General features: G+C 42.0%; 2 protein-coding genes across 4 annotated transcripts; both read left to right on the top strand.

Moving 5' to 3' along the window:
• The first annotated feature begins 202 nt into the window (after positions 1 to 202).
• On the top strand, positions 203 to 17,750 carry LOC110490403 (protein mono-ADP-ribosyltransferase PARP12). Of its 2 annotated transcripts, none has more exons than XM_021563782.2 (13): positions 203 to 760; positions 10,322 to 10,457; positions 10,705 to 11,038; positions 11,924 to 12,070; positions 12,347 to 12,397; positions 12,494 to 12,620; positions 12,808 to 12,973; positions 13,084 to 13,204; positions 13,423 to 13,519; positions 15,004 to 15,088; positions 15,260 to 15,390; positions 16,212 to 16,363; positions 16,506 to 17,750. In XM_021563782.2, the coding sequence occupies exons 1-13, from the start codon at positions 486 to 488 to the stop codon at positions 16,997 to 16,999; spliced, it is 2,316 nt and encodes a 771-aa protein (XP_021419457.1). In that variant the 5' UTR covers positions 203 to 485; the 3' UTR covers positions 17,000 to 17,750. The 2 variants fall into 2 exon arrangements, with proteins under 2 accessions (XP_021419457.1, XP_021419456.1); XM_021563781.2 differs by having other exon boundaries at positions 204 to 760; positions 11,912 to 12,070.
• Positions 17,751 to 20,462: 2,712 nt separating this feature from the next.
• LOC110490405 (ubl carboxyl-terminal hydrolase 18) lies at positions 20,463 to 24,467 on the top strand. 2 transcript variants are annotated; one of them, XM_036944780.1, is made up of 11 exons: positions 20,463 to 21,122; positions 21,291 to 21,430; positions 21,872 to 21,968; positions 22,100 to 22,239; positions 22,337 to 22,416; positions 22,541 to 22,675; positions 22,846 to 22,941; positions 23,036 to 23,200; positions 23,380 to 23,508; positions 23,616 to 23,659; positions 23,779 to 24,467. In XM_036944780.1, exons 2-11 carry the CDS (start codon positions 21,364 to 21,366, stop codon positions 23,849 to 23,851), a joined length of 1,026 nt encoding a protein of 341 aa, XP_036800675.1. In that variant the 5' UTR covers positions 20,463 to 21,122; positions 21,291 to 21,363; the 3' UTR covers positions 23,852 to 24,467. The 2 variants fall into 2 exon arrangements, with proteins under 2 accessions (XP_036800675.1, XP_021419459.1); XM_021563784.2 differs by having other exon boundaries at positions 20,546 to 21,122; positions 22,100 to 22,230.
• The last annotated feature ends 2,380 nt before the right edge of the window (positions 24,468 to 26,847 follow it).

Below are 26,847 nucleotides of genomic sequence, written 5' to 3' on the forward strand. Positions count from 1 at the left end.
CAGCAACCTCAACTGGCACTCACTATAAACAATTATGCACAAATGTAAGGATGGAAATTGCAACAAATTCATGGAAATATATTGATAGTTACATGTTAAAAAATTCTGATCACCTAAAGTGATTTGACTGACATGAATTTTCCCTAGGCTTAGAGTTTGGATGGGATGCATCTGACATCTACTGGGCATAGTTGGCATTTTTTACAGTAGACAGGCGATAGTAGACCTCCATATTTACAATCCAATGATAAAGATTCCAGGCCTATTTATATAAATACTATAACACATTGGCTAGTGTCAAGATCTTGCTAATTATTTTGTGCAATATGAACGCTTTATTGCATTGCAGAAGAAGGAATGATCAGTAAGGTTATACTAAGTTTCGTTTTCGATTCACTCACCAGCTTCCTTCTCAACACATCATTTCCTCGTCTGAGTCCCGAACCATATGGAAAGAATATAACTGTGTATAACGGGTTGAAGAAATGACGGAATCGACAATAACTAAACTTATTTGTGCTAATCGTGGATCAATGAACGTCGATGAATTAGATGCAATTTTTTACAGTGACTTGCAAGTCTCGGTGCGGGATGTAATTACGAATAGAGCGAAATTTTGTTTTGTTGTTTTTAACGGAGAGCAAAGGGTGGTAGCCAAGACTGGAGTTCGATTGTGCAAATCCAAAGATTGCCAGGGATGCCGAAATTTACATTTTTGTAAACGATTCATGCTTGGGGATTGCCCATTCAGACGGAGAAGGTATGGAACTTCAACGCTTCCCAATTTTGATACTGTTGTTACCTTGACGCTATTTTAATTACAAGGCCTGCTCTGGGGAACTTTTGGCACATATCCTTTCCCTTTGCTTCATGGCAGGGATCATAATTACAAATCATTTGACTGCAAATTGACCGCAAGAATCCCAAACAGATATAATATTTCACTGAAACGTAATAATCTCAAATCTTGCTTACATTTGTTTACGATCAAGTCTATCTATATTATGCTTTTGAATATGTGGAACATATTTCTCAAATTAAAATCACTTGCAGCTGATCTCCTGGTGTTTTTAGTATTTGATGTCCAAATAAAAATGTTTTTTTTTTTTTGGCTCAGAAAACTTGGGGACCAAATATAAAACAACCGTTGTTGCCAGTTGTGGAACCCTGGTTTATGGCGTTATTGGTGTATATTGAGAACCACCAACCCTGGTGGTTCTCAATATACACCAATAACGCCATAAACCAGGGTTCCACAACTGGCAACAACGGTTGTTTTATATTTGGTCCCCAAGTTTTCTGAGCCAAAAAAAAAACACATTTTTTTCCATAATGTTATCTAGCAGGTAGGAAGGAATATTGCCATAATTTGTAACGACATAGACTGAGGTAAAATGAGGTTTTCCATCAAAATGATGATCTTTCTGAGTTTAAGAATATGTCGCAAGAGAAAAGATAATTCACCCTTGTTAAACATTTTCCATCAATGAATGTCGATTTCACTTATTTTGACTGCTATAACTAAGCAATAAGGCCCAAAGTGGTGTGGTATATGGCCAATATACCACGGCTAAGGGCTGTTCTTAGGACACAGAACATTAGATTGATAAGCGTGAGTGCGCAGTGACGCCTGTTTGAACAATGTATTTAATTATTATGGCCATTTGTTTGTTTTAACCTGCTCGTCTCTACCTATTTATGTATCCACACTGACTTAAATACTTAATCCAAGTCCGTGTGGTTCCTCGTTCTGAAAAGACCCAATCTGTGGCAGTCACAACCTCTTCCAGGTCCTAATACTTATAATAGTTTGGTTATTATGTGCCTAAAGTGCAAGGATGTCCTTGTTACTAAAGACAATTCTAAAGTATAGTTTCACCAGTCATCTAACTCAGGCATTTCAAAGGCGGAGCACACAGCAACAGGGAGCCAGGGAGGTATGCATTTATTAACCCATCCCCTACTTTAATCTTGAAATACAACTGCAACTTTATTCTCAAAATATTGTCACTTTATTCACAAAATATTGACTTTATTTTAAAAAATACATTTCAAATTTTTCTCGAAATGTCTCGACTTTATTCTCTAAGCTTTTCAAGTTTATAAAGTACAATCCGTGCCCAAAAAAATCAAAGTACAAGTATGTGAGGATATCTCTGGGGTGGTCTGAGGGGGGCTAGGCCCCCAAACAGCCTTTTCCTGCAATCTTGAGCCATAATCACTATGCTTAATTCTATGTCAGAAATTTTTATTTTTCTGTATTTTTAAGCATACAGTGCTTAAATTCTCCCACAGTTGTTCAGTTTGGCTGGACGGCCAGCTCTAGGAAGAGTCTTGGTGGTTCCAAACTTCTTCCATTTATGAACAATGGAGGCTACTGTGTTCTTGGGGATCTTCAATGCTGCAGAAATGTTTTGATACACTTCCCCAGATCTGTGCCTGGTTCTTTTTTTAAAGAACATAAATATGCTTTTCTGTATCTGCTAAAATCGTGAATGTGAGTCTTATTCAGTACATTTAGTCGTTGCTTGCTTTTCTAAAGTCTACCAACATTGCCAGCAGGCATGCCAGCTAAGATAGTTAGACAAGCTAGCTGAAATGGCTTCTTGGTGACCAGCTATAAGGTTGGGAGATAGCAATTTTCTGAAGTTGGCTAGGTGGCTAGGAGTATTACAGAGAAACACCAACAAAAAATGAAACCAAAAAATTATACAACTATTTTTTAAACAGGGCAAATCTTAGGAGGCACAAATCTGAGGGGGCCTACTTTTAATAACTTTTCCAGTAGGCCCTATCCAAAATATTCCATAATTATGCATGAAATTCCGCATTGCATTCAAAAGTTTTTCCATTGTGCGCTAAGCTAAACGTAAGTTGCAATAAATAGTAAGAAACAGGCCTGGTGTAAGGGCGTTCGTCTGTAGGAGGAAGAGAAGCGGACCAAAGCGCAGCGTGGTGGTTATTCATGTTTTAATAAATCGCTACACATGAACAAACTAACAAAAACAAGAAATGTGAAAACGCAAAACAGTCCTATCCCGTGACACCAAACACAGTGACAGGAACAATCACCCACAAACACACAGTGAAACCCAGGCTACCTAAGTATGGTTCTCAATCAGAGACAACTAATGACACCTGCCTCTGATTGAGAACCATACTAGGCCGAAAACATAGAAATGCCCCAAAACACAGAAAAACAAACAGACTGCCCACCCAACTCACGCCCTGACCATACTAAATAAATACTAAACAACGGAAATAGAGGTCAGAACGTGACAGTACCCCCCCCCAAAGGTGCGGACTCCGGCCGCAAAACCTTGACCTATAGGGGAGGGTCTGGGTGGGCGTCTGTCCGCGGTGGCGGCTCTGGCGCGGGACGCGGACCCCACTTCACCATTGTCTTAGTCCGCCTTATTGTCCGCCTCCCTGGCTTACTCACCATGACCACCCCTCTCAATGACCCCACTGGACAGAGGGGCTGCTCGGGACAGAGGGGCAGCTCGGGACAGAGGTGAAGCAGCTGCTCGGGACAGAGGGACAACTGCTCGGGACAGAGGGACAACTGCTCGGGACAGAGGGGCGATAGCAGCTCGGGACAGAGGGGCGATAGCAGCTCGGGACAGAGGGGCGATAGCTGCTCGGGACAGAGGGGCGATAGCTGCTCGGGACAGAGGGGCGGCAGCTGCTCGGGACAGAGGGGCGGCAGCTGCTCGGGACAGAGGGGCAGCTGCTCGGGACAGAGGGGCAGCTGCTCGGGACAGAGGGGCAGCTGCTCGGGACAGAGGGGCGACAGCTGCTCTGGACAGAGGGGCAGCTGCTCGGGCGGCCCCTGGCTGACTGACGGCACTGGCGGCCCCTGGCTTACTGGCGGCCCCTGGCTGACTGGCGGCACAGGCGGCCCTCTGAGGGGGCCTACTTTTAATAACTTTTCCAGTAGGCCCTATCCAAAATATTCCATAATTATGCATGAAATTCCGCATTGCATTCAAAAGTTTTTCCATTGTGCGCTAAGCTAAACGTAAGTTGCAATAAATAGTAAGAAACAGGCCTGGTGTAAGGGCGTTCGTCTGTAGGAGGAAGAGAAGCGGACCAAAGCGCAGCGTGGTGGTTATTCATGTTTTAATAAATCGCTACACATGAACAAACTAACAAAAACAAGAAATGTGAAAACGCAAAACAGTCCTATCCCGTGACACCAAACACAGTGACAGGAACAATCACCCACAAACACACAGTGAAACCCAGGCTACCTAAGTATGGTTCTCAATCAGAGACAACTAATGACACCTGCCTCTGATTGAGAACCATACTAGGCCGAAAACATAGAAATGCCCCAAAACACAGAAAAACAAACATAGACTGCCCACCCAACTCACGCCCTGACCATACTAAATAAATACTAAACAACGGAAATAGAGGTCAGAACGTGACACCTGGGCATACTATCATGCACTGATCAAATACCCAATGAAAACAAACGTCTGTTCAAAGTCTATTTTTGATTTACATTTGGTTGAGTTGTCAACTAACATGAATTCAACGTGAAATCAAATAAAAATCCATCATATTAGATTTAGGTTAAAAGTCTGGTGAGAAAAATACGAAATTCCCTTACGTTGATGACATTTTGCAAATCCAATCAGTTTCCATGTTGATTCAGCGTCATCACATTACACATATGTTTTTTAATGACATGTCAACAACGTTGATTCAACCATTTTTTTGCCCAGTGTGTAGGATCCCTATTTTTACTGTTTCCAATGGATTAAGTATAGGCCTATAGCCGCATCCCACTGGGCACACCACGTAATTTCAACGTGGATATTCTTGTAATATTTGTTTGAGATGTTGATCAGTGAGATTTCAATATTTATTCACCCACTCAGAAAGACAGCCAAAAGTTTGTTGAATTCCCAATGTGTTATCACAATGCTCTCAATGAGAGCCGCACACTCTAGGAGCTCAGATGCAAAAAAATGTAATGTCCAACGTCTTTAAATTAAAGATCCAGGCAGCCTCTCGTTTCAACAATAAATGATCGAGGTCACCCCCTCTCTTAGGGAGGGTGACATGTTCGATGCCAATATAATGTAGAGACGAAATTGTTGTTGACCAGTTGAAAATGTATTTTATTGAAATGGATAACATGATTGAAGAGAAATGCACAGCTGTTAGGAGCTGTTAATGATGATGGCATATTCATTGAACTGATGAAAACTAACCAAGCGCTCCAGGACAAGTTGTCTACAGAAATTAAGGAACTTAAAATCAAGAAATTCAACCAAGACAAAAAAGACAAGGCCGAGGACAAAGGCTACTTCTGGAGAAACTCTGACAAGGGAGGTCCTGCTCCGCCTCTCCATGACAGACGCAGGAGAGATGCCGCTTCCTTTTGTCCACCTCCGTCTGCCCAACGCTCTTCAACCACCGTCTCATCTGCTTCCAGTGGCACTTTTTTATCCAACGAGAGACTGGACCGACGGAAGGGCGCAGGTGGCCGTAGGCACGCGCACCGACGAGATGCCGCACCCGACGTGGTAAGAAGAAACGACTACCAGATTGCAGAGGGGACCGCTCACACGGTCCCAGAACCCACGGGACTGAGTGTCTTTAATTTATCAAGCCTTTTGTGCCTACAACTCAGTGCAACGATTTTGATGTTAAGGTAGACATGTTTAAGTTTTTTAGAAGCATCCGTTTCAGGGAATACTTAAGCTCCCCTAATCGTGGTATTTCTACTGAAATAGTAGGTTGCTCACCTGTACATACTCCAACTCCTTTTAGAAGTAAGAGTTATTTTATACCTCCAGCCAATCGCAATCACTCCATTGAGACATATTGCAGACTTGTTGTTAATTTCCTTAAGAACAAACAGGAGTACATATCTTTCCATAATTTACCTAAGGATGAAAAACAAGCTTTGCTTGATTTACAATCCGATACTTCAGTCTTTACCCGCCCTGCTGATAAGGGTGGGTCGGTTGTACTCATGGATAGGACAGCTTATGTAAATGAGTGTCATAGACAAAACCTTTTACAAGAAACTCCCACCGCCCAATTTCAGAACACGATCTTTACTGTCCTAGATGGGTATTTAAGTTGTGGTCAGATGTTGTTCAACACCCTAAAATTGCCACTTTCTATACTTTGCTGAAATTACACAAGAATGTTACAAAACCTCCAGGGTGCCCTATTGTAGCAGGCATCTATCTACTTTTGTTTACTTTTTTTTATTAGACCACTCGCAGAACAGCTCCCCTCCTTTGTAAAGGACACCAGCAGTATGATCTCTATCATTGAATCTCTTGGTCCACTCCCTGAGAATACTTTGTTAGTTGCTTTTGATGTTGAGTCGTTATACACAAATTCCACACGAGGGCGCTATTGAAGCTATGGAACATTATCTTCTGCAACGTGACTGTAATGAACTACCTTCCAGTGCATGCATTATAACATAGGCTGAAATAGTACTCACACACAACTACTTCATGTTTCTAAATTATTTCTTTATTCAGACGAAGGGTACTGCTATGGGATCCCCAATGGCTCCTAACTATGCTAATTTGTATGTGGGTTACATGGAGAAATAGTCTATTTTTAATCCTCTCAAAAATGTTTTCTTGTCTAACATTATTATTTGGAAACGGTATATTGATGATATTTTTGTTCTATGGAGGGGTGATGCAAAACAGCTCCAGGCGTTCCAAGCTTTTCTTAACTCCTGTTCTGAGCATTTGAGATTTACTATGCAATCTGATACACGTCAAATCTTGATCTTCTGATCTTGTGTGAAGATCATGTTCTATACACAGGTCTTTACAGGAAACCTACTGATCGTAACAATTTGTTGAGGGCTAATAGTTGTCACCAACCATTTGAAAAAATGGTTTGCCCTACAGCCACTTCTGTCTAATCAAAATAATTTGCAAAAAACAATCAGATTTCGATAGAAATGGTCAGATTAATACTGCCATTGAGAAAATTCAAAACAAAATGAGACATGACCTTTTTCAAGGTCAGTCTCGCAAAAAGAAGCATTCTTGCGTTCTAACTCCTCGCTATTCAAAGTGCTCTGAACAAATTAAGGGAATCGTTCACAAACATTGGCACATTCTAAGATCCAATGATAGTATTGGTAAAGAGTTTCGGACCTTCCCTTGGTCGTATTCTTGCGGGGCAGAAATCTCAGAGATCAATTGGTAAACTCTGATTTACCAGCCCAAGATCTCCCTGCACAATGTCTTGCACCCATTCTGGATGGAAACTACAAGTGTAATGGCTGTGCTCAATGCAATGGCACTTATAAATGTAGATCCTTCAAACACCCCCCAAACAGGGAAACAGATCCCAATCAAAGGTGTTGTCATGGGCTCCACTAAGGCAGTTATTTATCTTATAACTTGTCCTTGTGGTAAAAAAATGATGTGGGTAAAACAAAGCGTGAATTAAAAGTATGAATCTCAGAGCATCGTAGCACCATTAGGTACAACAACTCGACTTACCCAGTTGCGGCCCACTTTTTGGAAGCAAACCACTCGATTTTGTTTCTACGTTATATTGGAGAGGGGGTGACCTCGATAATTTGTTAAAACGAGAGGCTGCATGGATCTTTAATTTAAAGACCTTGCTCCCTTCCGTCTCAACGTAGACTTTGATCTGAAGCCATTCTTGTGATTATTGTGATTTTGCTATTGTAAATGTTTGTTGGCTTATGTAGCCAAATTGTATCTATGATCGTACGCTATCCATTTATGTTTGTTGTGTGCTATTTTAATATGAGAATTAACCAATGATATCAGGCCTCACCCGGCCATGATTACAGACACCTGTGTGTGTCTTTTGATACTATATAAATGAGTCACCCCGCAGTGTTTGTCAATATACCCTGATGAAGACAGCTTGTCTGTCGAAACGTTGGACATTACATTTTTGCATCTGAGCTCCTAGAGTGTGCAGCTCCCCTTTATTTTCAAGTTTTCCATTCCGCTAGCCAGCACCTCGTCTAAATAGGTGTGCGTTTCTTTCACCTCTAGATCACTATGCTCTCAACCATCTAAAAGCACAACCAAATTCCAATGGAAAAGCGATGTCTGATTTTGGTTTAGGGCTCGTTTAAATTTCAATCGCACTATAGCGCTGAACTTCGGTGATACAGATTGAATCAAGCTCTTAGTTGTCATCTGTCACGGATCCCTCTGGAACTTTCATTGCGCACACCTGGCTCCTATTCCCACTGATTGTATTTGTATATATGTGCCCTTTGTTTATCATGGTGCTGTCGATTATTGTTCCAATGTCCGTTGGTGCGTGTGAGTACCTGTGCTGTGTGTTTTGGGCTTTCATACTGTTGTGGATTGCGTAGATGATTACGGGTCTCGTCCTGTGTGTTAATCTTTGTGCTCGTGTATTTATTCAAGGTACTCCTTGCTCTTTTGTTTGGGTTTCAACCCTGTGTTTTGTGTATGTGTTTGTTTGGTCTTTGTCCCCGTGCCTTTACACGGCACGCCGTAATTTTGGGTGTGATTAAAAAAAACTATTACGCATTCCTGCTCCTGTCTCCCGAATCTCTTCATACCAGCGGGACATCATCTAAATGTGTTATCACTGTGCTCTCAACCATTTAAAACCACAACAAATTTCAATTGGGAATACAATATCAGATATGTCGCATTTATGCATCTATTTGATGTGTTATCACCTTCACAGACCTGCAACCTTTGCATGCTATTTTGAGCATGCACACTTTCAGTAATTACATAAGAAGACATTTATACATAAGACATTTATAGTTGATTATACAACGGGTGGGTCTAATCCTGAATGCTGATTGGTTAAAACCGCATTCCAGCCGGTGTCTATTCCACAAGTTACCACCGGGCTAAATCTATTAAGTTAAAATGCCTATTTACTCTGTTCCATTTGACTGCGCAATCTGCTGTCTCATCAGCCTAGCCAGGTAATTTATAAAAAACATCTAGACATTATCTCACATTTCTTTTAGACTGACATTTAGTTTTCAACAGCAGAGATTTGTATAAACCTTGCTGTCTGTCTCCCCGACATTTGCAACATTGTTTCAATATTTAAAAAAAATCTCCAACTGTCCAATAGTAATTAATATGTCGTGACGATACAGACAGGCAGGCAGCGTTTCTCAGCCAGTCGAAATCATGAATCAGCTGGCATCATTTTTATGGATATATACACATAAATGTCAATTGAAAAAACGTACAACTAAACGGAGTACAGCTAGTTTGCAGACTTTTCAGCTTCAGTTTTAAGTGATTGTGTTAGCTGTGTTGTTGGCTAGCTCCTCTGAACAACAGTGTCCTGACGAGTGAACACCTTTTCTACACCAGGGGAAATCGCTCATTGTTATGGATGTATGCAAATAAATGTAATTTAGAAAAAAGCTAATGCAAATGCAGCTACTTTGTTGTTATTCTGGCTGCACTGTTTGACGTGACTGTAAGTTAGCCGTAGTTGGCTAGCTAGCAAGCAAGGGATAAGAACGTTGCCAGCCAGTATGGCAATGTAACGTTTAGAATTAACGACTGGGTTGCGTCCATTGATACAGGACAAACAGCCCGAACAACTGGGTCGTGTCTCTGGCAACCAGCTTGTGTAGCAACCCTAGATTTGTGTCGGAACAATCTTGTGGAAGGATGAAATTGTATGAATAAATGTATCTAAATAACGTTAATGAAAATATGTCAATCATTATTTGAATATGTTGGTAACCCGTTGTATCAAAGTGATAATGCCATTGAAGTCAGTGTTTGGAGGATATGTTGGCACGGTTTGCCAACATATCCCATGCCAATATATCCTCCAAACACTGGCGTCTCGGGCATTATCACTTAAATAAATACTGTTACATTAGTTTGTAAGATAGCCTTAACTTAGGACGCATGACTCGACTTTCGCCTCTCCCAAGCCCGTTGGGGAGTTGCAGCGATGAGACAAAATCGTAATTGGATCACAATTGGATATCATGAGAAAAAAAGAAGAATGGTCCACCACCCAAAGGACATCCAGCCAACTTGACATAACTGTGGGAGGCATTGGAGTCAACATGGGCCAGCATCCCTGTGGAACGCTGTCGACACCTTGTTGAGTCCATGCCCTGACGAATTGAGGCTGTACTGAGGGCAAAAGGGGCTCAATATTTGGAAGGTGTTCCTAATATTTTGTACACTGAGTGTATTTTCCACATAGATTTCACGTTACAATACATTGACAAATCATGTTGATTCAACCAGTTTGTGCCTAGTGAGATGGAAGGTTGTATCAAGAAAATGTTTACTTTTGACTACAGAGGAGGATGTCGCTTCAACCATGACATGACCTCGGGGGAGAACAGCAGAATCCTGAAAGAACACGGACTGGAGGAACTGAACAGATCTGAGCTGTGCACCCTGCTGCTTCAGAATGATGGCTTCCTCTTACCACCAGTATGTAACACTGCAGTAGGCTCCTTTGCTAAAGTATGCTCTGTCTGGTTAAGGCGTTGTGTTTAGTGATCATGATCTAAATTAAGTTCATGTTCCGCCAATCTTGTGCTGTGGTGTGCAGAAATATACATGGAATATCCCAGAATATTGTGTGTGTATGTACTCATACATGCATGTGTATAGGTGTGTGTGCATGCATGTGTGTTTGTGTGTATTGTTTTCTCGTACAAACATTTCCTTCTGCTAGGTGTGCCACAACTACAACAACGGCGTTGGAGAGTATGGCAAATGCCTGGATGGCGAGACATGCAAGAGGCTCCACATCTGTGAGATGTATCTCAGGGGTAGCTGCAACTGTCCCAGGTGCCATGATTTCTACGAACCCCACCCATTAAAAATCCTGCAGGACAGAGGGGTGCCCAACGAGCTCATTGCCTCCCTGAAGTCGGTGTACATGAACATCGAGTGGTTGCAAAAGCAAGACCGTGTCATGCAAGGCAAGGGGCAACATCAAAGAGCTAAAGCTAATGCAACCGCTAACACAAGTAACAAGTCTAACAGAGGCCCTCTGAGCACTCACGGTAAGGCCGACACTGTTATTAGCATGTTAACTCATAAGTTATTAAATAATATTGTGTTTTACCTTAATATAGTTTTACTAAAGTGTAAAGATGGTAAAGTGAGTTTGTTTAATTAATGAGAACATAGCATTTAGTGCAACCTAATGCTACTTCCTAATATCTTCAGGAGTTAGAAGAAATAGTGTGTGATTATAGATGCATTCTCATAACTGCAACACACCTCTCACATGACCAGGGGCCTACTTGGGTCCCTACTCATGATTTAAGAAACCCTGGGCTACAGTATAGGCGACTAAATAAAATATCCAGTGACACTGGCTTACCCAATGATAAAGATCCATTCATGATAACGCATGAATATACGTAGGCTACTCACCGGTGATGGCCGATTCGCTTGAGCCAATCAAAATAACTGGTTCTTTGCTTAACATTGGCAGGTGTTGAGAAAACATTTGGTAGCTTCTGCAGACAGATTAGTCTTATCTGTTCAGCAAGAGGCATTTGCATTTCAAACTAAGTTTTTCCCGCGATTGTATTTAGACATTAACGAAAGGCCAATAGCTTGCTCTTCACTGACAACCGCAACAATATAATTAGAATACACAGAACGGTTGTGTCCATTGAAGTCAGGACTGGCAGGCATCTTGAGTGTACTCATGAGTTTACCAGTCAAATTGCCAGGGTTAGAGGTTCCAAGACCCTTCCATGGATTATAGGTCCATGGCCACAACGCAACAAGCAGTTGGATATTTGGTGCGCTTGCTGCCCAGATTGCGGCTCTCTGTTGTATTATTTTGAATGCTTTTATTAATGTCTGTACAGACAGGAGTAGGCTAATTATATATTTTTGGAAAATATATTTACATTTATCAGAGGGTGCTGCAGAAACTCCAGCACCCCTATTTCCCGCTCCTATGCTCGCCAGACTCAGGGCGCTCCACCTCCAAGAGGTTGAGCATGATACTGCTACTCCTGCGGCTGCTGCCACCGCTGCCCTTAACACAAGCCAGAGGTCCAACAGACCTAGTCAAGGTAACGGCAATACTGCACGTAGCATGGTGGTCATGCAGTCACATCATTGATGTCAAGAATCAACATATAGGTTAATTGTGGATTTCTTGTTTAAAATAACATTTGGCAGAAACTATTTTACGTGCTCAGTTACAGTGTATTTGTATGATTATTAACTGGTATTAAGATCCGATGAGTGATGAACATTAAGAACAAGTTCCCAGTCACAAGCTATCAAAATGTATAGATGTTGATTCTATTGGCATGGTAAATGAAATGTCCAGTTCTCTTTTTCAGATAAAGCTGAAATATGCATGTACTTCATCAAGGGCAGTTGCATGCACGGTGGTAAGACAGCATTTTCAAAGCATCATTTTATGAATAATCAATGCGTACAGCTTAATAAACATAAGACTTCAACACCTAACTTTACTCATATTTCAGATAAGTGCTTTAAAGCCCACTCTACCATGCCCTACCAATGGGAGGTGAGGGAGGGACTAAACTGGACAGCTCTACAAAACAACGAGGTGATTGAGAAGGACTATTGCGACCCAGCAAAGACATACAGGTGGGCTCTACCTTTAAGAAGAATTCACTTGAATGGGCAGTAACACGTAGGGCTCTTGGTCCATGGGGGGCAAATGTTGCTAATACAATGAGTTATTAATGCCATATACGCTTCTAGTTAGTGTGAAATACAGCTTCTCCTATTGTGACTGCTGATTGTTCGCTGTCTTTTATTCTTTCTTGTCTAGTCGGGGAGTCCAGCCTGTGTGTTTCGATACGATGACCTGCGGCCTGAACAAAGCCCGGCGTCTCTCCACCATCTCCTCTGTGCTACAGCCTACCTTCATCCTCACCACAGAGTGGTCCTGGTTCTGGGAGGACGAGTTTGGAAACTGGATCCAGTACGCATCAGCAGTGAGTGACGACGAGCAGTGTTGAATAGTGATGGTTGAATAGGACAGAGTTCAGTCCCTCTTTAAATAAAAATAATGCATAACCTCCATGTTTTCTGTCTTGCCCTACAGATCAGTGGACACAGGGCAGCTACCATCACCAGTGAAGACCTGGAGAAGAGGTTCCAGGAAGACAACAAGGCTGTGATAGAGTTCACTGCGGGGTCACAGACCTATGAATTCAGTTTCCCTGGTGAGCACAGATGACGTGATATCGAAGATAAACCAACTGCAGCCTTAAAACTATATACACCAAACATAGTATATTACGAACAGATATGCAGTGATTCTTACAGCTACTGCTGTATGTGACAAATTGAGAGATTTCTCGATGGAGTCACTATGGTAAAACAATGACATCTGCATGTGAAGTGAACTGTCTGTTGTTACAACAGCTCTGCTCCTTTTCAGACATGATTCAAACAAACAAGCAGTACACCACCAAGAAGGTTGTGAGAAGACGGCCTGTGTTTGTCTCTTCAGCTGATGCACAAACTATCAAAACCAGGTAAGATAAAGCTGTGAATGTTTTTTGCATGGATCAATTTGCTCTTGAAATGACTCTCCTGGGGATTGTTCACTCACTTCACCACTAGGCTCCTCATGTGTTCTCTTGCCTTGAAAGATGTCTATAGAAGAGGAGTAGCTGACCGGGTGCACGTTTTGATTTTGCCGTAGCACTATAGCCTTGTACGAACCATCCTGATGACGCAAACTTACATTCTGTTTCGCAACACGGATACAGTCTGGCAACGACCAGATTCAAACCATTTGAGCACATCCCTCTCCCTCCACCGTACAGCCGGACCAATCAGCGTCCTCTGATAATCTGTGGGGGTGGTTTAGTTGATGATGACAACGAGAAGTGCCTGGAGGTTGGTGTTGATGCTGCTATAGCATCAGTTATTAAAGAACTGGAGTCAATAGCTTAATTGAAAGATCAGCAAAAAACTGCATTGAAGGCTTTTCTTGGGGTAGAAGATGTTTTATCGGACTGGATTCGGCAAGAGCTTGATTTACCAGCTAGCTCCGCTGGTAGGCTGGACAATAGAATAAGTAAATATTTACCCAAGGCTGAAGAACAGCCAAAGGAACATTGGCTGAGCTGGGACACCAGCACAAGGCCATAGCAAATGAATTGAAACAAACCTTCGCTGAGCCTCTTCTGACTGAAGTTGTGATCTGTTTCACTTGTCCTTGTGATTGTCTCCATGCCCCTCCAGGTGTCGCTCGTCTTCCCCATCATCCCGCGTATTTATACTTGTGTTCTGTGTTTGTCTGTGTTCGTTGCCAGTTCATCTTGTTTGTCAAGCCAACCAGCGTTTGTGTGTCAGCTCCTGCTTTTCCCCAGTCTCTCTTTTCCCATCCTCCTGGTTTTTGATCAAAGGTACAGGACGGCTGGCCTGCCGTCCTGTACCTTTGCCCCATCTCTGGATTACCAACCTCTGCCTGACCTGACCCTGAGCCTGCCTACCATTCTGTACCTTTGCCCCTGCTGCTGTAATAAACATTGTTACTTCAACACGGTCTGCATCTGGGTCTTACCATGATCCTTGATAGAAGTGATACTTAGAATTCAATTTCTTTCCCCTAAATGGCACCAAAAGAAGTATCCCTTTTTATTTTATAAATATTATTTTATAAATAACAACTCAGTGGTGTCAAGTGTGCTTACATCTGCGCAATGAGCAAGTATAGAAAAATTGCAACTTCTGACTTTTTCTGGTCTAGCGATCGGTGACAGCAGAGCTCGCTGCCCAGACTTGCATTATTAAAAAGAGATTCTCCTGATTAAAAATGGTGTCCAAAACTTCCCCCAAAACAATGGCAGTCTAAAAATTCTAAGCTGTCTTTTATTTAGCCAGGCTACTATTTATCTGCAACCATTTGCCTTTTTTACTTTTGTTTTACATTTTGTGGTTGAACTGGACAGCCAAATGTCTCTTTGCATTTTTACCTTTAGGAATATTTTTTTGTTCTTCTACATTTCAGAAAAAGGGCTCCGATCAATCACTCAAATTTCAGAGCTTTACCAGGACACTGGGACAAGGCACAAACCCCTGAAACAGGATACAAGGTATTATATTATATACAGTACATACCAGATGCAAGGAACCTGCTGTTTTAGACCAATGGAGATGACTGTTTGTTTTGTTCCTGGGCAAAATAACTGCTCCAATCTGTCCCTACATGGTAGGCTAATGGTGTATTATGACTGTTTCTCTGTCTCCCATCATGTCCCTATCAGAGAATTGACCTTCCATGCTCGTCAGTGGAGTTTAAGGAGATTCAAGGACTTTTTCAGAACACCATGAGAGGCTTCAGCATCCGCCAAATCGAGAGGATTCAGAACAAAGCCCTTTGGGAAGTCTTTCAGTGGTACGTTCCCTAAGACTACATACACTTTCAACTGACAATCACCTATTGATTGGTCTAGATTAGATGTTTGATTTTTGATTTTTTTTAACCTTTATTTAACTAGGTAAGCCAGTTAAGAACTAATTCTTATTTACAATGACGGCCTACCCTAGCCAAACCCGGATGACGCTGGGCCAATTGTGTGTCGCCCTATGGGACTCCCAATCACAGCCGGATGTGATACAGCCTGATGCTCACTTCCTGAATGCACCCACAATAATTGCACATTATACAATATTTCTCTCTCTCTCGACTAACTTTCTGTCACAAATATAATCTCAAAAGGAAATACAAATAATTTATTTTCAATACATTCTGCACACTGTCTACAGTGCTTCTAGGGGACATGCACTGATTGCAAGGCAAAGAGATGTATTTCTATTATTCTGATTGCAAGGCAAAGGGATTTATTCGTGTAATTCTGATTGCAAGGCAAAGGAATTTAGTTGTGTAATTCTGATTGCAAGGCAAAGGGATTTATTTGTGTAATTCTGATTGCAAGGCAAAGAGATGTATTTCTATTATTCTGATTGCAAGGCAAAGGGATTTATTCGTGTAATTCTGATTGCAAGGCAAAGGAATTTAGTTGTGTAATTCTGATTGCAAGGCAAAGGGATTTATTTGTGTAATTCTGATTGCAAGGCAAAGGGATTTATTTGATTTATTCTGATTGCAAGGCAAAGGGATTTATTTGTGTAATTCTGATTGCAAGGCAAAGGGATTTATTTGTGTAATTCTGATTGCAAGGCAAAGGGATTTATTTGATTTATTCTGATTGTAAGGCAAAGGGATCTCATGAAGAAGAACAACAGAGGGAGGAATGTAACGGAGAAACAGCTTTTCCATGGCACAGACTCCAAATACCTCGATGCCATCTGCCTTAACAACTTTGACTGGCGGATCTGTGGACTAAATGGAACAACCTATGGGAAAGGTGAGCTGTCTCATGTGCTTGTGCTATTACATGTCATTCTAATTATTGACATAAATCAACATGATATATCGTTGATATAATATATTTTCCTGTGATTAATGATTACTGCTTACCCCTTCATCCCCCTAACATCCAATTTCAGGGAGTTACTTTGCCAGGGATGCCAAATACTCCAACAGCTACACTGGCCAATCAAATTCGAGGTCCATGTTTGTCTGTCGTGTGTTGTCGGGAGATTACATCAAAGGACACTCGAGCTTCCTCCGGCCCCCCTCAAAGGATGGAGGGGACACCATCTTCTACGACAGCTGTGTGGATGACGTCAGCAACCCCTCCATCTTTGTGGTGTTTGAGAAGCACCAGGTGTACCCAGAGTACCTCATCCATTATGGTGAGGACGATGCATGGACACAAGGATACCAGCAATACTACCGTCCAGCTCCTGTACCTGCTCCAGCACCAGCATACAGACCAGCGGCTGCCACAATGCCTAGACCAGCACCAGCATACAGACCAGCGGCTGCCCCAGTGCCTAGACCAGCACCAGCATACAGACCAGCGCCTAGACCTGCACCAACATACACACCATCACCAACCCCTGCACCTAAACCTGACAACTCCTGTGTCATTAGTTGAGGCTGACTGCGAGGGGTGAATTGTGAACCTTTTGATATTAAACCGAGGCAAAAACATATGCTTTTGTGAATTAGAGAAATTGATTTAGCACTCTGTTAAATGTTTGACAAATTACAGATACCCTTGGGATGCACCTTACTATGATTACTAGATGTTCTGTTTTCTACAATGCAAGCATTTTTGTAGTGCTACTGACATTATATAACGGCAAATTGCGAACCTCACAACAAAAGTAGTTGTGTACATTATAAGCTTTATACCTTTACAGTACAGTGGTTTTACAGTATCTGCTGATGTGCATCAGTTCAATGGTTGTGCAATTATGGGTTTCATTCATTTTATTAATATAATCCATCTGTTTTCTTTGCATTATTCATGTTACTGAGGGAGGGAGGGAGGGAAATGCAGAATGTTTACATTCTGTCAGAACATGTTATGGTTAGACATCAGATATCCTATGGAAAGGAGAAAGGCCACAGTCTGGTACAAGTCAACAAGACAGCCATGAGTTGGGGAGGAGTTGGGGAGGAGTGAGGAATTTGGGCTGAGGTCAGGTCAGATGAAGTGAGAAAGAACAGAAATCACTAAAGTCCTGTCTAGCAACGGAGATCTATTGGCTGTCCAGATGTGTAAGGACGAGACTCAGCATAGCAGGAAGGTTTAAATACCAGTGCTTGTGTAAATATGTCTTTGTCTTTCAGTTGTTTGACCCATTGGGTGAATAAACTTGATATGAGCTTTACTAGTCGTCTATGAGTTTCTACTCCGTTTATTTAGAATCCAACAGTTGGCGCTGCGAGCAGGGTTCACCACGATTTACAGTCGAACTAGAGAGTCTAAATCAGTGAAACGAGCTGGCACCAGAAACAAGGTAGGCACAATTCCTACACCTGTTACCACCAATTCTGACATCTTGGGGAGATGAGAATCGTAGGCTGAACAATTATAGGATAGGGACCCAGAAAACCTGAGTTTATTCAGTAGGCCCATTGTCTAACAACCGGTCGTAAATATATGGTGTAGGGTAGGTTCCATAAGGATAGGTCCCGAGTGGAGCTAGTTCTCTCTGTGAGATCCATGAGTGACATGTAGGATAGGTCCCTAGTGGGGGTATTCCCCTGTGAGATCTGTAAGAGATATGAAAGTCCCAGCCGCAGTGGCAGTGAGGCATTAGAGTGTATGTACAGTTGAAGTCGGAAGTTTACATACACTTAGGTTGGAGTCATTAAAACTAGTTTTTCAACCACTCCACAAATTTCTTGTTAACAAACTATCGTTTTGGCAAGTCAAATCAAATCAAATTTATTTATATAGCCCTTCGTACATCAGCTGATATCTCAAAGTGCTGTACAGAAACCCAGCCTAAAACCCCAAACAGCAAGCAATGCAGGTGTAGAAGCACGGTGGCTAGGAAAAACTCCCTAGAAAGGCCAAAACCTAGGAAGAAACCTAGAGAGGAACCAGGCTATGTGGGGTGGCCAGTCCTCTTCTGGCTGTGCCGGGTGGAGATTATAACAAAACATGGTCAAGATGTTCAAATGTTCATAAATGACCAGCATGGTCGAATAATAATAAGGCAGAATAGTTGAAACTGGAGCAGCAGCACAGTCAGGTGGACTGGGGACAGCAAGGAGTCATCATGTCAGGTATTCCTGGGGCATGGTCCTAGGGCTCAGGTCCTCCGAGAGAGAGAAAGAGAGAAGGAGAGAATTAGAGAACGCACACTTAGATTCACACAGGACACCGAATAGGACAGGAGAAGTACTCCAGATATAACAAACTGACCCTAGCCCCCCGACACATAAACTACTGCAGCATAAATACTGGAGGCTGAGACAGGCAAGTCGGGATTTTCTTTATTTTTACTATTTTCTACATTGTAGAATAATAGAACAGATCAAAACTATGAAATAACACACATTGAATCATGTAGTAACCCAAAAAGTGTTAAACAAATCAAAATATATTTTCTATTTGAGATTCTTCAAAGTAGCCACCATTTGCCTTGAAGATAGCTTTGCACACTTTATATAATGGCAAATTGTGAACCTCACAACATGAAGTAGTTGTGTACATTATAAGCTTTATACATTTATAGTACAGTACAGTACTTTTACAGTATCTGCTGATGTGCATCAGTTCAATGATTGTACGATTAGGGGTTTCCTTCATTTTATGAATATAATCCATCCGTTTTCTTTGCATTAATCACAATTTTGTAAATATTTTGAGAAGTATAATTTTGCTGATTGAAGTAGCACTTTATTCATTCTTATGAACAAACCGGAATGTAGGTGTAAAGTTATGCACCAAGAATGAAATTAAACCAAGTGATTGTACTTGTAATGATGGGTAGGTTGACAACGTCACATAAATAATGCGTGCACATTGATGTGGCCGGAAGCCGTACTTTGTTATGATTCTGAGCGGTCAGATAGCTGGTAACAATGACAAGAAGCTGCTTTATGGGGAATTGTAAGTGGCTTGCTTCAGCTAGTTTTATCTTGTTCTTGATACCATGTCTTGTTTTGACTGATTTCATGTCAATGCTAATATGGCAAAAAAATCACTAGCTAGCTTATCAACAACTGTCATGATGTATTTGAGAGACAACAAGCTCATTGTGCAAATGTATTTAAGTTTTCAATAAACATTTGGAGACATAATAGAGTTAACATGTTGACAACAATCTAAGATAACCCCCTCTGTTTTGCCCCATAGTTGTCAGTTTTGTTGCTAAACAACCAACCCATCTATGAGGACTGCTCCATCTGAGGAGTACCAATATGGCGGACGGTGGCTTCAAAACCTCTCATTGGGCAATATGAATAAATAGCAATCAAGGGTTTATATACATCATTGGTAAAAAATAATAATAATTTAAAAAACAAGTGACCGGGTCCAAAAATCTGACCGGGTCCGTTCGAATCCGGGTCTAATTGTCCTCGTTCTGATCTGGGACCAACGTTTTGGACCTGTGAAGTAGGTCGTCAATTGGGCAATATGGCAGTCACCATACCCTACCTAGCGCAACACCAACAATTTCAAATTGGCAACTAAAATCATTCCAATCCCAATTAAAAGGAAAATGCAGTTTAGCAGGATTAGAGGGCTGGCTTTAGGAACATGCAGAGGGCTCAGAGCAGGGCGAGAAGGCTGTTTGCCCGGCTAGCTGGCTTTAGGACTATGGACAGAGAGAACATCGACGCAGTTCTCCAGATGACAGTGCAGATCTATAAGATGGCTAGGTAACTGTTTGACTTGACGTGTAACTAAACTAGAGTGTTTGACCCCTGTGCTGAGCTAGTGCGTAGTAGCTAATTGCAGTATGACATGTTTGTAGAATGTTAAGTCTCCTATTGACTGAGGTGAATGAAGCTACTGCAGCCAATGTTATAATGGCTGGAGTGCATTTAGGTTGTTTTTGCTGTTCTCCTAAATGCATTGGAGAGTTTTTGAATTGTGTAGAAATGCAGTAAATGAGCTGCCATACCCTAGGTTTAGATGAAATTACGCCCCTGCCATGAAGACCTCAAACCCTGGGAGCTTCATCCTCATTCTCCATTGAATAAATTACAGCTTGATCAGGTTTATCACTAGGGGGTGCCATCCAACCAACTATGTGGGTTTCATACTGTACTGTTCTGAAGGAGGGCCCAATAGTTCTATATCTTGTCCCATAATAAGTCTAATTTCTTCTCTTGCTGCGAAAGGTTGCCTCCATGCTGATTTAAAATAGTTGCCTACACAGCTGTCTAGAACTATGTAGACAACCTTTTACATAACAGAAGTCCAATTTTTGTTAACTGTTGCTGCCAACTACTTTATAGTCCTGACATGGAATTTTACAGGCAAATTACAGTCCATGCTGTTTTAAAAAACTGTATGTGGTGACCTCCACAAAACCCAACAATAAGATAAGATAGAAATCGGTAGAAATGAATGGCACTTAGCCCAAAGGCCGGCAGATGGCGATATCATGGACTCAGTTTCGTTAGTTTCGTTTTTACCTAAAGTTTGCCAGAAATAGAAAGTGAAAGTGATGCTGCGGTAGTCGCCTCAAGTCGCGTCTTTTCCATTTGATTTTTTCCCAAGGCTGTGGATAGTCAATGAGATCGATAAAGTAAGTGAAATCTTTGCTTAAAATAAATACATATTATGTTATATGCAGTGTTTTGGATTCACAGAAATTGCACCCTTAATGTTAGCCTAGTTTCTCAAAGTTAAGTAAACTCAGCTATGTAAAAATGTATGATGACTATCCAGTTATTCATTTGTATTTCACTCACAGGGAGGTGGACCCCTTGGACTTCTTAACTCAACAACAGTAGTCCAGCAATAGATACGATAAAACGATAGCCCTGATGTCACGAAGAAGTTACTCAATGTTCTACCGTAGTTGGAGTCTACCTATCGAGAGTAGGTCACAAGGTACGGGCTTTGACTGAATGCATATGGTGGAAAGTAGATACTGAAACAAGCCAGTGGGCTGGTTATTTTTCCCTGATCACGGGACCTGTTTTACACTTTTCCCTATAACTGAACGCTACTTAGCCGCCATAGGGCATTGAGTTTTCCCTCTTCCTGATCACATGACCAGGAAAAAATTCTGACCATAATCAGCCGTAGCATCACTGCAATTTACACCACACACTTTGCATTGATCAATATGGACACAAGCACAGGAGGCTGCTGAGTGAATGGAATGGCATCAAACACATGGAAACCATATATTTATGTATTTGATACCATTCCACTGACTCTGCTCCATCAATTACCAACCTCCTGTGAGACATAATACATTATTATTACTTAACTGTCTGGATAGAATTGAGGCAGGCAGCTATGTTCTGATCATATTGATGCCCATAGGCCTAAGAGGTCTGCTGAACTATGGCCTGTCATGCTGTGTGAATGCTCTGCTGCAGTCCTTCTCTGCCACCTGGGAACTGGTAGATCTGCTAGAAGGGTAAGCCAGGTGGCAGGTTACAATACTTTGCTATTAAGAATCAACATGTAACAAAGACATTAGTTAGCTTACTGGTAGTTATCAGGCTGCTTGTGGGAAAGCATTGAGTGCTTGGAATTTTATGTTCTTAGGTGGAACCCAGTTGACAAGGAGAGTGTCCCTTTGTATCTGAGGAAGGTGCTGCTAGCCATGCAGAGTGACCAATCCCAGCCTGCTCCTCATAAAGACTTCCTGCACTGCCTGGACAGAAATTACATCCGCAGTATGAGTAGTCTGTGTCATTACATAAAAAATGAAAAAAATATGAATTACAAAGAATATAATTTTACTGTCTGTAACTTTAACATTGACAATAATGTGTTTCTCAGACAATGTTCAGCAGGATGCAGATGAGGTATTCCTTTCCATTTTAAACCTTATCCAACAACAGATGAGTGACAAGGCCTTGGTATGTACTACTTAAATTGACATAATATTAGATCAACTAAAAAATAACAACAGGGACACCCAACAAAAAGCATGTTGGAGATGATACGATAGGAAGCTTCTCTGTCTGTGTTCTCCATCCCCAGGCTCAGGAGATTCAGTCTCTGTACAAGGTTACCGTGGAGACACACCTTCAGTGTCTAGAATGTACATACATCGAAACTGGGACCAGCTTTCTACTCAGCCTCCCCATGCACATAAGGGAGAGCCATGACTCCCTGGTGAGGGTTCCCTCAAACTTGGCTTGAGTTTTCTCTTTTATTGGGATTCTATTCAAAGTACTTGGCACGGAATGTTACATTGCTCTATTTGATAGCTGTCAAAGGGAGGATGTGGTTTGTTCAAAATGAAAATTTAGTCTCTGTGTCTTTCCTATTCTGTGGTCTTCCAGGAGGACTGCATACGGTTCTTCTTCGAGCTTCTGGAGCTAAGTGATGGAGATAAGTGCTACTGTGAAAGGTGTGGAGAGAAGAAGCCATCCAAACAGGTCAGTTCTTTCTAACTGAAGGGATGTTCCATTGTAGAGACTCTTGTGATTTGCCTGTTAACTGAATTACTCCATTTTGTTCTTTCTTATGTAGGGCTTCAAACTTATCTCCCTGCCACCTGTCTTGTGTCTTCACCTGAAGAGATTCCGTAATTCCCGTGGTTACACCAGGAAACTACACTGCAAAGTCACCTTCCCAGAAACCCTGAACATTTCTGAGATCTTGACAGTAGAGGCACTGTCAGAACGTTATGTACAGGTAGATAGGCAGATGTTTACAATTTTTGTTTGAGGTATGCTAATATACAAAATTATGCACATAAAACAATTACACATGGGCCTCTATATAAACACAATTACATTTTATCACAACATCATTGGAGGGAAATAGTACAGCTGTACTGACGGACATCAAATTGTATTTGTTTGTTCTTTCAGAGTGACAGCCAGTACAGTTTGTGTGCAGTCATAGTGCACTCCGGCGATGCCATGTTTGGACACTACACAGCATACCTTCGTCACAAGGACCAGAGCTGGTACCACGCTAATGATAGTTCTGTACGGCAGGTAAAAGAAAATGAGCGGAAGAATGTTTACACCACTCAGCAAGTTTGTATTACACCTATACGTTTTTTGGTATCATTAAAAGTAACCTAACATTTGCACAAACACAGGTTAGCTGGAAGGAAGTACAGAACACCTATGGAGGAAGTCTAAGGTAAGGTTTTAACACAAAATTACTTCTCTTTAGAATGGCGACAACACTCAGTATTATCCTCGATCAATTCTGGGGAGGAAATGGCATCAGTTGACAGGTGTCTTATCCTTTGTTAACAGAGAAGACACAGCATATATGCTGCTCTACAGACGAACCCCAGAGGGAAAGCAACAGGAGTGGTCCTCAGGCTGACGGAGCTAAAGGGTTAAAGAGTGGAGACTGGAGACCGTAGGAATCAAGGACCAAACACAAAGTGCACTCACTGCAGGGTGAACTACCTAGTGGAGGGGTTGTTGTCTTCATGCAGCATTGGGGATGTAATTTATCTGGATTATTGTCACTTTAAAATGATGGGTAATGGGTCATTGTTTATGTGCAATTACATGGATTTGTTTAAGTATATTTGGTGTGGTGTGTATATGTTTTGAGGTTTTGTTTATACTGGATATGTCGGACATTCACAGGGCATTACTGAGCTTAGCCAATAGGTGGAGGCAAAGACTCTTCACCCTGTCATTAGTACAGTCATCTTGTAAGCTCCAGAGACTGACTACACGTTCTGAAACCACTATAAGACGGGTGGTTTGAAGAGAGTGCTGAGTTGAGGTATTCTGGGGGAAAACCTGAAAAAGGCCATTGACTCATTGGTGATAATATTTGCCTGACATGGAAACATGTGACTCACCTTGTTTCAGAACAATTGGTTTATACAGTAGTTACCGGTACTCTGTTCTGTTTTGATTTCACTACCGATATAATGCTGTCAACAGAGAAATAAACGGTCATTTTCCCAGCTAGCACCTGAAAATGCATTGAGGATTTTTCCAATCTTCTCTATTGTTATTTTCTTATCTTCTATTTTCTTCTATTTATTCTCATTGCCTATCATCTTTCTCTCAGAAAAGGAGAGTGAGGCACAGATAAAATATCTCCAATCCACCTATTCCTTCTCAACATACTTTACAGTATATACTTTACAGTGCATGTACAACTGGTATAGGCTGTATGTCTGGGGAATCTCACACATAGTTAATAAAAACTGTTCCCACTACCCTAGCCAAGACTGAGGACTAGTTGAAATGGTGCCCGTGTGCTCGCAGCCTGGCTCGTGCTGACAGAATGGAAGACGTCTGCACAGTGCAACAGGTTAAGTAGCCTACGTGGGCATCTCCCACCCACAGTCAACGGAGAGTAGCAGAGTAATGCGTTCAGTGTGTACAGTGGTGATGTACAGTTATTTTGCTGGCGTGTCCCTGTTCCTTTTAGATGTTGCATTTCTAGAGTTGACGCTTGAGTCTACTCAACACTACAGAAATGTGACAGTTTTGTAACTAAGTCTTAAACCTCACTCTTGATTGGTAGATATACACTGCTCAAAAAAATAAAGGGAACACTTAAACAACACAATGTAACTCCAAGTCAATCACACTTCTGTGAAATCAAACTGTCCACTTAGGAAGCAACACTGATTGACAATACATTTCACATGCTGTTGTGCAAATGGAATAGACAACAGGTGGAAATTATAGGCAATTAGCAAGACACCCCCAATAAAGGAGTGGTTCTGCAGGTGGTGACCACAGACCACTTCTCAGTTCCTATGCTTCCTGGCTGATGTATTGGTCACTTTTGAATGCTGGCGGTGCTTTCACTCTAGTGGTAGCATGAGACGGAGTCTACAACCCACACAAGTGGCTCAGGTAGTGTAGCTCATCCAGGATGGCACATCAATGCGAGCTGTGGCAAGAAGGTTTGCTGTGTCTGTCAACGTAGTGTCCAGAGCATGGAGGCACTACCAGGAGACAGGCCAGTACATCAGGAGACGTGGAGGAGGCCGTAGGAGGGCAACAACCCAGCAGCAGGACCGCTACCTCCGCCTTTGTGCAAGGAGGAGCACTGCCAGAGCCCTGCAAAATGACCTCCAGCAGGCCACAAATGTGCATGTGTCTGCTCAAACGGTCAGAAACAGACTCCATGAGGGTGGTATGAGGGCCCGTCGTCCACAGGTGGGGGTTGTGCTTACAGCCCAACACCGTGCAGGACGTTTGGCATTTGCCAGAGAACACCAAGATTGGCAAATTCGCCACTGGCGCCCTGTGCTCTTCACAGATGAAATCAGGTTCACACTGAGCACGTGACAGACGTGACAGAGTCTGAAGATGCCGTGGAGAACGTTCTGCTGCCTGCAACATCCTCCAGCATGACCGGTTTGGCGGTGGGTCAGTCATGGTGTGGGGTGGCATTTCTTTGGGGGGGCCGCACAGCCCTCCATGTGCTCGCCAGAGGTAGCCTGACTGCTATTAGGTACCGAGATGAGATCCTCAGACCCCTTGTGAGACCATATGCTGGTGCGGTTGGCCCTGGGTTCCTCCTAATGCAAGACAATGCTAGACCTCATATGGCTGGAGTGTGTCAGCAGTTCCTGCAAGAGGAAGGCATTGATGCTATGGACTGGCCCGCCCGTTCCCCAGACCTGAATCCAATTGAGCACATCTGGGACATCATGTCTCGCTCCATCCACTAACGCCACGTTGCACCACAGACTGTCCAGGAGTTGGCAGATGCTTTAGTCCAGGTCTGGGAGGAGATCCCTCAGGAGACCATCCTCAACCTCATCAGGAGCATGCCTATGCATTGTAGGGAGGTCATACAAGCACGTGGAGGCCACACACACTACTGAGCCTCATTTTGACTATTTTTAAGGACATTACATCAAAGTTGGATCAGCCTGTAGTGTGGTTTTCCACTTTAATTTTGAGTGTGACTCCAAATCCAGACCTCCATGGGTTGATAAATTTGATTTCCATTGATACTTTTTGTGTGATTTTGTTGTCAGCACATTCAACTATGTAAAGAAAAAAGTATTTAATAAGAATATTTCATTAATTCAGATCTAGGATGTGTTATTTTAGTGTTCCCTTTATTTTTTTGAGCAGTGTATATTTTTGGGCTGCCCCCTATAAATGCTACTCTGTTTTTGAATCAAATCCAATAAAAAGTAATTTGTCACATGCTTCGTAAACAACAGGTGAAATTCTTACTTACTTTCCAACAATACCAATAGAAAAATAATAACATGAGGAATAAACAGAAAAATAATAGATACAGTGCCTTGCGAAAGTATTCGGCCCCCTTGAACTTTGCGACCTTTTGCCACATTTCAGGCTTCAAACATAAAGATATGAAAC

Source organism: Oncorhynchus mykiss, chromosome 15 (genome assembly GCF_013265735.2).
Source record: "Oncorhynchus mykiss isolate Arlee chromosome 15, USDA_OmykA_1.1, whole genome shotgun sequence".
In the NCBI taxonomy this organism is placed as follows: Eukaryota; Metazoa; Chordata; class Actinopteri; order Salmoniformes; family Salmonidae; genus Oncorhynchus; species Oncorhynchus mykiss.

Bases quoted from the DNA above. Each gene is read 5' to 3' on its own strand.
- LOC110490403 (XM_021563781.2), top strand. From the start codon at position 486: ATGACGGAATCGACAATAACTAAACTTATTTGTGCTAATCGTGGATCA. The intron at 12,621-12,807 runs GTGGGCTCTACC...TTTCTTGTCTAG, and splicing joins GACCCAGCAAAGACATACAG to TCGGGGAGTCCAGCCTGTGT. The intron at 15,391-16,211 runs GTACGTTCCCTA...TCTGATTGTAAG, and splicing joins CTTTGGGAAGTCTTTCAGTG to GCAAAGGGATCTCATGAAGA.
- LOC110490405 (XM_036944780.1), top strand. From the start codon at position 21,364: ATGTCACGAAGAAGTTACTCAATGTTCTACCGTAGTTGGAGTCTACCT. The intron at 22,417-22,540 runs GTATGTACTACT...CTCCATCCCCAG, and splicing joins AGATGAGTGACAAGGCCTTG to GCTCAGGAGATTCAGTCTCT. The intron at 22,676-22,845 runs GTGAGGGTTCCC...GTGGTCTTCCAG, and splicing joins GGGAGAGCCATGACTCCCTG to GAGGACTGCATACGGTTCTT.